This window comes from Mirounga angustirostris, unplaced genomic scaffold (genome assembly GCF_029215605.1).
Source record: "Mirounga angustirostris isolate CCGP_5_RB_7025 unplaced genomic scaffold, mMirAng1.0.hap1 SCAF_17, whole genome shotgun sequence".
NCBI classification, from domain to species: domain Eukaryota; kingdom Metazoa; phylum Chordata; class Mammalia; order Carnivora; family Phocidae; genus Mirounga; species Mirounga angustirostris.
Genome location: NW_026991725.1, coordinates 48,111,672 through 48,124,946, shown reverse-complemented (window position 1 = coordinate 48,124,946; position 13,275 = coordinate 48,111,672). Strand labels below are relative to the sequence as shown.

The 13,275-nt window shown below is 46.5% G+C and overlaps 1 protein-coding gene across 9 annotated transcripts in view; it reads right to left on the bottom strand.

The window, feature by feature from the left end:
- Nucleotides 1-12,922, bottom strand: part of NDEL1 (nudE neurodevelopment protein 1 like 1) — a 61,737-nt gene extending 48,815 nt beyond the window's left edge. For 5 of the 9 annotated variants that reach the window (XR_010408387.1, XM_064582260.1, XM_064582259.1 and 2 more), the window contains exons 1-5: nt 12,756-12,920; nt 5,183-5,323; nt 4,742-4,839; nt 2,654-2,807; nt 1,592-1,740 (exon numbers count right to left, since the gene is read on the bottom strand). Coding sequence is in view for 7 of the 9 variants with exons in the window: in XM_064582260.1 (XP_064438330.1) it covers nt 1,592-1,740; nt 2,654-2,807; nt 4,742-4,839; nt 5,183-5,242 (461 nt within the window). In the remaining 2 variants the exon portion in view is untranslated. Of the gene's footprint in view, nt 1-1,591; nt 1,741-2,653; nt 2,808-4,741; nt 4,840-5,182; nt 5,324-12,755 lie in introns of all 9 variants that reach the window. The other 4 variants (XM_064582258.1, XM_054511063.2, XR_010408388.1 and 1 more) reach the window with 3 other exon arrangements.
- Between the last annotated feature and the right edge of the window lie 353 nt (nt 12,923-13,275).

The window sequence follows — 13,275 nt, the reverse complement described above, 5'->3', positions numbered from 1 at the left end:
TTATCTCATGCCATTTCTGGACCTAGAGAGCCAGGCCCAGTTGAAAGAAAATGTCCCTTCTGACCTCTGGTGACATTTAGTATCTCTGCTATTGGTTTGGGCCATTCAATATATTCTCTTAAATTCCCACCAAAGTTCACTATAGTTCCTTAAAAGGAAGGCCATTTATTACACATTGTATCCCAACCCCCCCCCGGATTTTAAACACAGAACAATCAAGTTTACACATTTTCAGGAGGAAAACTTTACAACAATTTTAGAGTACATTAAGAATTAAGAATTTGTTTAAAACACAAAGTCCCAGGTCCCTACCAACTCCTCCTCCTGCATTTCTCATCTTACTCATTTATTCAACAAACAGTAGTAACATGCACCTACTATGTGCCCCCCGTCCACTACATGCTACCTAACGTTCCCTAACCTCAAGCTCGAACTCTTAATGCCCTGGCCAAATTTTATCAAGTCCTATCAAATGTCAAATTGTCTCTCAATCCCATCTGCTCTCCTCCAACCTCTTGCCCTGGCTTAATTCTTCATCCATCACCTGAATCACTCCTAAATGATCCTTCTCCCTACTTCTAATTCCTCAGTATTATCCTCTCAACTCGAAATCTGATGTTACTCCTTTGTTTAAAAAATTCTTAAAGAGCCCCTCATCGCCTCCAGAATGGCTTTCAAACAGAGCACGCAAGGTTCTCCTCAACCTGGCCACGACCACCTTCCAGTCCCATCTTGTTCAGCTACACTGTCTCTATGCACTTCAAAGTGAAATATTCCTACCTCCCAAGCCTTCCTGCCTCTCTGCCTCCCCATCTCCCTCTTCACCCGGCTGGCTTCTTTCCTCCTTGGAGACTCAGCTTCAATCCCAGCCAACTTCCCCAGCACCCCCAGGGCACGTAGCGGCTCCGTCGTGGACGCTCCGGAGCCCCGGTACGTGCTCTTCACCCGAGTATTTCTCGTGTGAGATGTCCACACCTGTCACACCCAAGGTATCCTCAACTCTAGCATCAAGTCAGGCACTGAAGAGTCACTCGTATGGATAATTGTAAAGTAACAGGAATTCGGTTGGGAATGGTTAAGAAACGACTAATTATAATCACAGAGAAGCTCAGCAACAGTACCAGCAAACTGCTCTAGGCCGAGCCGTGCCATCGCCAAGGGAAGCAGCATTCTGAGATAATCTCATCGGTTCGTGTTAAAGCCGAAAAGAATGAAGAGGAGTAGGGATGTAAAGACGGATCGGCGGGGAAGAAACTGCAGACTTCAGGTAGGAGATGTGGGGCTGAGGACAAGGGCGGGAGGACTGAGGACACGGAGGGAAAGACAGGGGAATGGAGGACACGTGCTTTAGAGAAAGACCAACAGGAGCAACCAGGGGACCCAAAGTGGGGGAAAAGGACAGAGGGGAAGAAAACCCTGGAAGGGCTTGATCTGGGGAGATGAGGATTTGGGGTTAGCGCCGATGTGATGAGTTACAGGGGGACTGAAACTCTGAAAGGAGATGTTCTGGGACTAAGATCCAGGTGACAGGCTGAGCCTACAGACCCGGATCTTCCTCACTGATTCTACGAAATGCGCGCCCTGCGTTTACCTTTTCGCACGCTCCAGGTCATCGTTGGCCTGCTCCAGCTCTCTCACGTACTTATGCAGCTGCTCCTTAATGGCCCGAGTCTGACTTAAATCATCCTCCAGCACTGACACCTGCTTGTAGCTCTGTGCATACTGATGCTCTAGTTTCTCCTGAACGCGTGGGAATAGGAAGGAGAGGGTGTTATTGATATACAGGAAGTAACCCAAGATATGGAGGTGGGGGAGATCCAAGGAATTCACCACCAGCTGAGCTGTAGTGTAGCCTTCTCCTCCTTATAATATTTAAAACAAACAAACAAAAAAACCCCCCCCACACACATTCATTCCAAGTACCTTAACTCATAAATTTAGAGAGCCAACCACTCTCCTCTCAGAAAGAAATCTAATAATGATCTCTCTGGAAAGAAGTAAACTAGTGAAACTGTTGCCTCCAAGACCCCACACGTGGTGGGAGGAGCTCTGGGTTCTCAGGCTAAAGGCGGCCCAGGGGAAGCACAAACAGGGAGACTATCAGTGAGTTCCAATTCCCTCGCTCTCACCTGCCTTCCCCACCTTCCCCAAACCACACTCGCTGCAGGCCCCGAAACGGCCCAAGCACTTGACTAAGGCAGGCGCTGAACAGCAACAAAAGCGGTTGATTTTTTTTAATCCTGGAAATAACTTTTTAAAAAGGAATTTTTTTTAACCCCAACTAAACTTCAAAACTAAAGAGACTATGAACAATAATGAAACAAATGTGTAGTTCATACATATAGAATTTTAAAGTACCGTGGAATGAGGCAATCTGTCAAGTCAGGCAGCTTTTGAAGATGACAGGAATTACACTATATTACAGGAACAGTATAGCTAAAAAACGGCCAGCTACAGAGTTTCTAAGTGAACTCCTGAACCCTAAACCACCTTTCCCTTGGTTCCATGAAAGAGAAGTTTATTGCAAAAATTCACTTTAAGCCTTTCCTATTTTTCTGTTGCCTACTGCTCTTCGGTTCCACCTAAAATAATTCTATTTCTCATTTTAATATAAGCCAGCCCATCAGACACTAGCTTCTACTTCCAGGGTTACCTTTAGCGCTTCCACTTCATACTTCAGCCTTTGGTTGTCAGCTTGCAAGTCTCTGTTTCTCTGTTCAGCCTGTACCAACTGTGCCTCCAGCTCTGCTTCCAATTCTCTGCTTCCCTCCTGGAATTCAACTAGCTCATCCCGAGCTTCCTGGAAGCTGATGAGAGACACCGCGGGACAGAAGAATTAGAGCAGGAACCACAGGGCCAGCCTGAAGATGATTACCCATCCGCTCAGTCATTTTGCCTGGATGCTCCAACCATACACCGTACTACACAATAAACACAGTCTGTTCTGCAGCTCTGACTCTAGAGTCGGGCGTCAGTGAAAGTGAGTTAAAAGGCCCAAAAGGGGGGGCGCCTGGGTGGCTCAGTCAGTTAAATGTCTGCTTTCAGCTCAGGTCATGATCCTGGGTCCTGGGACCGAGCCCTGCGTCAGGCTCCCTGCTCAGCGGGGAGTCTGCTTGTCCCTCTCCCTCTGCCCTGGCTCCTTCTCACTCTCTCAAAGTCTTTTTTAAAAAAATTTTAAAATGGGGCGCCTGGGTGGCTCAGTTGTTAAGCATTTGCCTTCGGCTCAGGTCATGATCCCCGGGTCCTGGGATCGAGCCCCACATCGGGCTCCCTGCTCGGCAGGAAGCCTGCTTCTCCCTCTCCCACTCCCCCTGCTTGTGTTCCTTCTCTTGCTTTGTCTTTCTCTGTCAAATAAATAAAATCTTTAAAAAATAATAAAAAAATTAAAAAAAAATTTTAAAGGCCCAAAAGGACACATTTTATACACTCACTGCTAGATCTTTCTTATTTAAGGTGTAAATAAAGCACATATACTAATGCCACAAAGTAGTGTCATATTTAGATAAGTGTTTTTCAATACAGTTGCTTTCCTTTGTAATTCTGTTATTTTTTTTTTTAAGAGTTTTACCTATTTGAGAGAGCGCATGCAGTGGGGTGGGGAGGGGCAGAGAAAGAGGGAGAGAGAATCCCAAGCAGACTCCCTGCTGAGCACAGACCCCCCCCCCCCCCCCCCCCCGGGGCTGGGCTCAATCCCAGGACCCTGATCATGACCTGAGCGGAAACCAAGAGTGGGACACTTAACCGACTAAGCCGCCCAGGAGGCCCTCTGTTATTTAATTTTATGCATTTAAAAGCGTTATTCTGAGAAGGGGTCCAGAGGTTTCCCCAGCCTATTAAGGCATCTATGGCACAAAAAGATTAAGAAAACCCCTGCCACAGACAGACCCGTTCTAGATCCACTGGCACAATACAATAACGACCTTCAACAATAACAATGAAACAGCGATAAAAGGTTTGATAAGGCTTAACAAGCTCTGTAAAACAAAGCAGGAAAATGTGTGTGTATGTTAGAGCACGTTTTAAAAAGAAATCCAAGGGCGCCTGGATGGCTCAGTTGGTTAAGCGACTGCCTTCGGCTCAGGTTATGATCCCGGAGTCCCGGCTCCTGCATCGGGCTCCCACTCAGCGGGGGGTCTGCTTCTCCCTCTGACCCTCCCCCCTCTCATGTCCTCTCTCTCTCTCTCATTCTATCTCTCAAATAAATAAAATCTTAAAAAAAATAAAAAGAAATCTAAGACAAATTTTGGTGCTCAAAGGTTAAAGTTTCCCCAACTACTTAAAATAAGTGAGACCTTATAAAATGCTCCATAACCCCTGAAACTCTTCTCGCCCCCTTCACAGCTTCGCTGGTTCCTGACATTGACAACACTGGCCTGGAGAGAACTAGAGTCCGCTGTGCGTGCCCTTCACAGCTTATTGGAATCTCCAAAGACCACACAAGGAGGCGGAATCAGGGCACACACAGCAGGCCAAGGATGGCCAAACCCAATAAGCTTAAAAGGAGGTAAACTCCCAGAAGAAATCACAAATGTGAAGTTTTCTTACTGTTTTAATAATTTGAGTAATAAAGATTCATGGCATTTTCATACTATTTAAAGACAGCAATGCTATGACTATTTCCAGAATCCCAGCTTCAGTAAGAAGTAAATAAACAAATCAATAAATAATAAAATAATACATATGTTAGAGTTGGTATATTCCAAATACCCTCCCCTATTTTCAGGATGCTTTTCAATATTACCTTTGTTTATACTTCAAGGAAAGTTCCTTCCAGTAAGCAGTTTCCTCCTTTAAACTCGAAAAATCTGGTATATCTTCACCATCCATGATCAAGAAAGCCTGTGAAATATTAAAGACAAATTTTTAAGTTAAATAGAGAACAGGGGCACCTGGCTGTCTCAGTCCGCGGCAAGTGTAACTCTTAACCTTGGGGTTGTGAGTTCAAGCCCCACACTGGGCGGAGAGCTTACAATCAATCAATCAACCAATGCAGCTATTAAAAATGAAATATACCCTATGAAATTTAAAAATTTAAAAAACAAATAGAGAACACAGAAATCTAAATGAAAGTACAAAATCTGGGATATTAAATCAGCATTCTGGAGGGAGTTAAAGATGACAGGTTCTGAGAATGAATAACTGGACACACAAATCACTTTACTGCCCCAACCTCAGGGCCCACCTGTACCGTGGATGACGTCAGGACAGGAGAACCCCAAAGTGCTCGGGTATAAAGGCACATGAGGTACTTTGGATGGAGGCACCAGGTTCCAAGTGAACTGGCCCCAGCAGCTGGGTTACAGCCAGCTGGTCTTCTGGGAATCTGGTGACAGAAACAAGTTTATTGTTCGAGCTGAAACTCCTACTGCATGTCCTTCCCTGCTGTACAATTGCTTCAAAAGACCTATCAGAAACATTTCATGCCAGGTGACCACACTAGCAAATCAGGTACCACATTCTGAATAATTTACGATTATTACATTTGTGAAAACTTAATTATCTTAAGTCCAAAGCTTCCTCCGTAAATTCACTAATCCCCAACGTCCATGTCCTCTCATCTTGGTTGCTCTCCCAAAGCGCTGGGGGCGGGGGGTGGGGGCGGACTGGAATATCTATGACCTCACATTTGGACTGACCACCTAAAAACCCCAATTGGCTGGCCAGAAAATGAAATACCAAGGACACAGGGCTCACTCTACATTCATACCTAGAGCAAAACGTCTGCCTTCCCTCCGTTGTACAACCCCCTCCTGAAGCATCCCACTTTATATCCCAGCAATACTGTTCAAAATGGTCTTAACATGACATTCTGTTTCAGGTCTGGATGTTTCCTCTACCCGGAGTGGCTCTCCCTTCCTTGTGCATTTGGAAAGCTCCTACTTGTCCTTTAAAACCTAGCTGTCATCTTTTCCAGAAAGCCTTTCCTGCCCTAACCCAGACAGCACTGAAATCTCCGACACTCTTGCCTATCATTATACCCCACACTTGCTTTCCTGAAAAGACTTACCACACAGCAATGCATTTGCCTGAACTTGTGTTCCCGTTAGGCTGTGTATTATTCTTATTCCAACCCAGCACAGTGTCTGCACAACAGCGGATACTCAACAGTATTAGCTAAACTAAACCAAAACTGAATCAACCTAATCCATACCGGGGCAGCAAGAACGAAAGACCAGCTTTGGAAGTAAATTAATAGAAATGCAGAGTTCACACAGCACAATCCACTCATAAAGGCTGAGCAAGAAGTCACAGACCGGAAACTCCTGCTTCAGGGTGAGTACGCCAAAGAGGTACGAGAGTGATTTCTCGCCGCATAATACTAAAGTATAACTTGATACACTTAGTTTGAAGCTGACTGCCGTGTTCTGTTTCAGCCGAGTCCTTCCTGACCACACCACCTTCTCTGACTTTTGGCATGTTAGTCAATCTTCCAATTATCTGCAATTACCAATCAGCCTATGAGTTCTTTGAAAAGAGGTGGAATCTTGACATGCTTTGCATCCCCCTTCATGGCACCAAGCTAACACTTGGCTCAGAGAAAGTATTAATGCTCTCGAGCATTTACTGAGCAACTGCTCCGTGTCAGACATTGTTAAGTATTGGACGAGTACTTAGTGCCTCAGGCAGGCCCCCCTCTAATGCCATCAGCCCTCCACTGGCACACTCCTGGCTGTATCACTCTACTCTTGGACATGCCCTCAGGGCCCACAGCACATGAAAATGTAAACCTCATGGAGGGTGGAGTCCTGCCCAGACTGGGCTCTAGGGTTCCGATTCTGCCATTCAACTCCTTAAGCCATCTGCTTAACCTCTCAAGGTCTCCGTTTTCTCATCTAATGAGAGTCTGGACCCGATGACAGGTTTCTTCAAGTCTGTGTACGGACTACTAAATAGTACGGATCAATCTCTCAATCCTATCCCTTCATCAAAGTTCCCAATTCCCATTCCATTTCCCCAGCTGTAGGGGTAATCTTACTTATAGCTACAATGTGTAGGAAGGTGTCAGTGAGGATGAGGCTGGTCCAGCAGAAGTATTTGTATTTCAAAAGATTATCCAAAACCGTTGAAGGCATCACCGTGTGATTTCAATCACTCTTGAGAGTTCCTGCCTCAGTCTCCTTGAGGGAAGGGGCAGATTTCATATTAACAATCCAGATGAAGATTTAATTACAGCACAGAGGCATCTCAAGGTGAGGCAACCATCACTATGTCCCTTGAATGCTCTCCATAAGGTCTTTCTCCAAAACGCCAAAAAAAAAATAAATAAAATGTTGGTTACATCTGAAGTCTATGAATCCAGCCCTAAAGAAGCTCATGGGCACGGGTCCTCAAATCTGGATAGAGGCACTCATTGTTTCAATACTGGCAACCACATATCAACGAGCAGCTCAAATACTCAGTTTCTGATACACACACAACCCAGTAAATTAGGGTTTTACAAAATGTTATGAAGATCACAGGGACACAAGAAGCAAAGTTCGCTGCTACTTACTCTAGCTCAAATAAGAAATATTTATAGAAAAATAAAAGGCTAAGTCTCTCCAGCTAGTTCCTTGAAGGCAGGACCAGTGTCTTATTTATAAATCCCTCTGCATCACCAGAAACACGGAACACGGTAGAAATTCAACAAATGTTTGAAATGACTTATGACCTTGCTCTCATTATTCCCTCTTTACTTTCCAAAGTACTGCTTTCCTTTATTAAGATCTAAACTCCTATTTCAGGAATGGCGTGAGCAAAAAAAGTTGTGGGTAGTTTATTTCTACCTCACAGTGCACCACCATGTATTAAATCAGGATTATAAAACCTATCATTCTCGGCTAGACAAAATTACCAGTCTTGACGCACGCCAAGCCCCATTCACAGTCACTTAAAAAGCTCGATACAGGCTCCACCCCAAAGAACAGGGAGCGGAAGGGACTCACTGCGGAGAGTCTTGGAGACCCCACCACACACTTGCTACCTAAAATAATCACTGTCCAGCCCTTCAGTCTTAAATATAATTGGACAACCAAGAACCACCAGACAAATGAGAAAACCCAGGAGCATGAATAAGAAAACCCTAGCACCTATCGAACTGAGAGGAAACAGGTAATTCAGACAAACGAGAGAATTTTTTTCCTCCTGCAAGAACTCAGGAGGGTGACCTCCCACGCACTTCCTGAGACAGTTACAGGAGGCAGAGACAACCGAGACAGGGCAGCACGGGTGCAAGAAACAGTGGCCCCAACTCAGGACTGCAAGGAAGAGACGTCCCCACCCTCAGCCAGATGGACGGCTCCAGGGAAAACGAGGAGTCCCATTTAACAGTCTGGAAAGCCGGATACAGGAGGCTGTGATGAAAGCACATCGCTATTGTGTCAATAAGAAAAAAAAAAAACAAGTGGGGCCACCTGGCTGCCTCAGCCAGGGGAGCGTGTGACTCTTGATCTCGGGGTCGTGAGTTCAAGCCCCATGTTGGGGGTAGAGATTACTTAAAAATAAAATCTTGAAAAACAGCAAGTGAAAACTCCAAAGAAATGAAAACACAGTATAAGAAGGTCCTGACCCTCACATACAACATTTTTAAATTAAATATCTCAAATCTAAAATTCTTATTTTGCTGATTTTATATTACTTTATGCATTTGAGACAAGTTCCATATTTTATAGCCATCGGTGATTCTCCTATTTTTGGCCTTAAATTTGCCATAACTTTAGCGCGCTGCTCCTCTGTAAGGTTCTAGGCTTTGGTGCACAGGTTTGTATTATTTTTTAAGCCTTTCTAAAAATTTTGTACTTTGATGATAATACTTCTCAGCCTTGGTCTTCTCAAAGTGCATATTTCTTGTCTTTGTAGCTTATAGTCACCTGGCAGCCACCATCTTGGTCCCTTAACTATGTCACCGTCATGCTTTGGACCTTCTCTAGATTACATATATGCCTTTCTGGAATTGGGTGACTGGTACCTCTTCAGTATAGCAACATTTTATTCACGGGGAGGATACTTCTAAAGTTTTCAGCACTCTTCCTGTTACTAGGCAACAACTGCTAGTGGTGGATTGTGTGGTCCACAGGCCAGAATCCTTACGAAGTTCATAATGACTATTAGATGCTATCCTTGCATCTAACATTTGTTTGAATGTATTTTAACGCGGAGCCAATCTTTCTACAAACTCCATTTGTAGAAGGATTGGCTCCACAGTTTTAAATCTAAAAATGTTATCATTCACATGCCCAATGTGAAACTTTCCTGGGTGAGGCTGCTCTGTTGACTTTGGCCCTTTATTCAGTATCAGAAGACTTATAAAGTAGTTATGACATTGAAGAGCACTTAGCTAAGTAGTATTCCCTAAGAATCTATCTGTTTACACTTCTGGGTATACTATAAAGTATCCATTTATCCTTGATTTTTGTTGCCTAAATAGGGTCATATTCTTAACACAATCACCAGTGTTTCCATCAGTATTCCCTGATGACTCGGGTTATAAATAGACTTTCCTGCGAAACCTTTTCAATATCTAGCTCTATCTCTTGTGTCCTCCCTATCCAACTACTTAGTTCAGTGCCAAATAACGCTGGCAAAATTACTTTAATGTGTTTTTATTTCACATGTGCATCTCCTATTTTCTTGCTGAATCTTATGCGAACTGAATGTTGACTCCAATTTTTCCAATTAACAGGCTACTTTTATTGGCCCCTCAAATAGTATAATCTACAACTGAAACCTTTTACTAAAATGACCATCACCTTTTCCAGAAGAAACCAATTAAAAACATTTAACCTGGGAACAAGGGGTAGAAGCAACAGGACATAGTAGTGGAGAGCTCAGACCCTGGGGCCAGACTCCTCTCTATTCACTAGCCCGATGACCTTGGGCCAGTTACTCAACCTCTCTGTGCCTCCCTCTTCCTCACCTGCACAATGAGGATAAAAATTAAAATAGGGCTGTTATGAAGATTAGGGGAATTAATATTTGTTAAGTACTTAGTACAGAGCCTGGCACATAGTAAATGCTGCATAAATTTTATTAAATTGTGAAAAAAAAATATTGGTTCAGTAGTGAACCTCTGAAGTATGACCACAAAATAAATGCTTCAGAATTTATAACATACAAATGATTCCTTAATCTCTTCCAGAAGCATAGTCCAGTGATACCACCATTCCTGAAAACATTTTTTAAAACCTCTTTTGGAATAGCCTTGAAGAGCCAGATTAAAAACTAAAAAAAAAAGTTATTTCTTTGTGGTCACACCTCATTTTTACTGCGTCCTGATTGATATTATCCAGCTTTATCACTCTGATTTTATCCGTCAGAAATACTCTTTCCAAAAATCAGAATTTTTACAAATGCCCCAAATTTGCTACCACTGCAGATATTCAAACATCTTCTCTGGGCTGTAAAGACAGTCTGTTCAGTTTGCTTCAGGTTACAGTGGGAGGATGTGTTCACTGTGTTATTTGAAACTATGTAACTGGAGATGTTAAGGTTATAGAAAGTTAGCCAATATGGAAAAATTCACTGCTAAAAAAAATTTTTAAAAAGCTTTAATGAGGGGCGCCTGGGTGGCTCAGTTGTTAAGTGTCTGCCTTCGGCTCAGGTCATGATCCCAGGGTCCTGGGGTGGAGCCTCGCATCGGGCTCCCTGCTCAGCGGGAAGCCTGCTTCTCCCTCTCCCACTCCCCCTGCTTGTGTTTCCTCTCTAGCTGTCTCTCTCTCTGTGTCAAATAAATAAATAAAAAATCTTAAAAAAAAAAAAAGCTTTAATGATACATCGATAATCTTATGAGGCTGAAATGAAAGCAGAAATTATGTACTCTCCCCTGCTACCCAAATCTCCCCTCAAACCATGTCTCATACAGACGGGAGCATGGATCTTTCAAAAGTACGACAACTTCTACGTGGGGCATTATCATACTGTATGTGACCTTCACATGGTCAGCAACTGACAAATCAATTCATTCGGGTGTAAAACAGCCTGTCCAAAATGTTATACTTGCCCACAAGCTACTTTTTGTGCAATGGTAAGAAAATCCATCTCCTATGATATTGCCATCCTATTAATAGTTGTAGTATCGACTGAGATTGACAGAGTTCTTCTGGAACTCACTGTAGAAGACACGTGCCTTTGAACCAAAATCATCTACTTCTCCTGAAGGTGACATTTACAGAATCTTTTCCTTTTCAAAGGTGATCACAAATACCACTCCCTTTCAGCCCTGACCATCAAATCTCTTCTTCTACCTTACGAAGTGATCAGGAACTTATGTCAGCAGTCATTTTAAGCTTTAGTAACCACATTTATCTCAGCATGACTTAAAATGAGAATAAAAATAAGTTTTGCAGATGACATGAAAGCCAGATCTAAGGTTTTACTGAGGTTTCCACTTATTTTTTAATCTCCCTTATCCAACTTCAATTTATTTAACAAGTCTACGCTGAACTGAAAAAGAACAGCTCGGTAAGATTTATTTTTTTTTGTTTGTTTGTTTTGTTTTGTTTTGTTTTGTTTGATCTCTTTCCTTTTTTTTGGCTCGGTAAGATTTAGCAAATGCTATGTGGACCAGGTCACCTTCTAACCAGGGCCAGCCCGAGGCTTGGTTACTTATAATCTCTCAATTTTAAATATTGGTTTTAATATAAATTCAGAGGAGAGATCTTCCTCCGCTCCCCTTTACTTCTCTTCAACCCATGACTTAATGCTGCATGCACCGCACCTCATGATTTAGCAAAGCCATCACCCTATTTCAGAAGTGGATTAAGAGCGACACAATTTATCAGACAGAGCAATTAGCCAGCGACCCATGAACGTTTCAGACGGAGGGAGATTTTCTTTACGGCCGAGTAGCAGTTCTTAACCCAGGTGAGTCTGCCCAAAAATACCGGAATGCATCTCTCCTACTAGCTTCCGGCATGGTTTCGGCAAGCCAAATTTTCTGCTGTGCTTTCCAGCTGGGCAGGGTATAAAATCCACACGCACACAGACACCGTGATTGCGAGGCTAGAGGCGTAAATTCTGATGCAAACGAAGCCGTTCACGCACCGGTAGAACCCAAACTACTGTGTGAGTCAATCACTTAGTCGCCCCACCCGCCCCCGCCGGGCTCCCTCTGCCCGTCCGTCAAACGGAGGTAGCAGTGGCAGGCACGAGCACAGGGTGACGAGGCTCGAGAGCCGGCGAGGAGCGAGTGCGGCGAAACGCGTCAAGGCGCTGCAGAGCTGGACTGTAACCATCGGCACCGAAGGAACCCTGGCCGCCTCGGCAAAACTTAAAAGGTTGCCAGCAAAGGAGGAGGAAAAGAAGAAGGAGCACAGGCAACCCGAACCCGTCTGCGGACACTTCCGCGAACTCCAGGACGGGCGGGGAGTCACGGGGCTGCCACCCGAGCCCGACGGGGGCCGCCTCCGCCGCGGCCCCCAGCGGGGACAGGCCCCGAGAGCTGGGAAGCCGAGCCGGCCGACGGCCCTGCCCGCCGAGGGCGCTCGCAGGGAGGCGGGGGAGGGCTGGGCGCGCCGCTGCCGCCAGCGCCCCGGGCCGCGTCCGCGCACCCCTCGCCCCGGCCCGGGCCCGGCCGCGGGGCTCGCCCCCCCCCGGCGGCCGCCCGCCCCCCGCGGGCCGCACCTCGGACCAGGGCGGGCAGGGGTGGGGGCGGAGGCAGTTAGAGCGGTTGGAACGGCCGCCCCGGACCCGCGGGCCCGGCGGGCGCCCGGGGCACAGGCCTCGGCGCCGCCACCCGGCCCGGCCCCCTCGCGAGCGGCCCCGCACCGCCGGCTCACCTCCAATGCGTCAAAAGCGCATGTTCGCCGCCGCTCGACCGACGGCTCCGCTCCGCTGGCCTGGCCAGGCCCGCCCAGCCGCTCAGCTCCGCTCCCCTCCGCAGCGCACAGCTCCACTCCGCGCACCTCGGCGCCCGGCTCCTCCCCGACACGTCAGGGGCCGCCCGGGTGTCCGAGGCCATTCTGTGACGCACGGGGGCGGGGCCCGGAGCATGCGCGCCAGCGCGCGCGCGGCGGGGCGGGGCCGCGGCGGGGGCGGGGCGGGGGCGGGGCGGGCCCGGCGCGCTGACGTCAGGCCGGCGGCGGCCTCTGCGCAGGCGCCCCCGGCCCCGCGGTTCCCCCGAAAACTCTGAGCGCTTTGGGGAAGCGACGCCCCCGGGCACGGGGGGGCGGGGGTGACACCCTGTCGCCCCCCCGTCTTTCAGCCACCGATGTCCTTCGAGTGTCTGTGTCTCAGGGCGCTCGTTTGTAACATGGCTCTCGGCTCCGATCTCACCTCGGGGCGCACCCCCGAGCACCC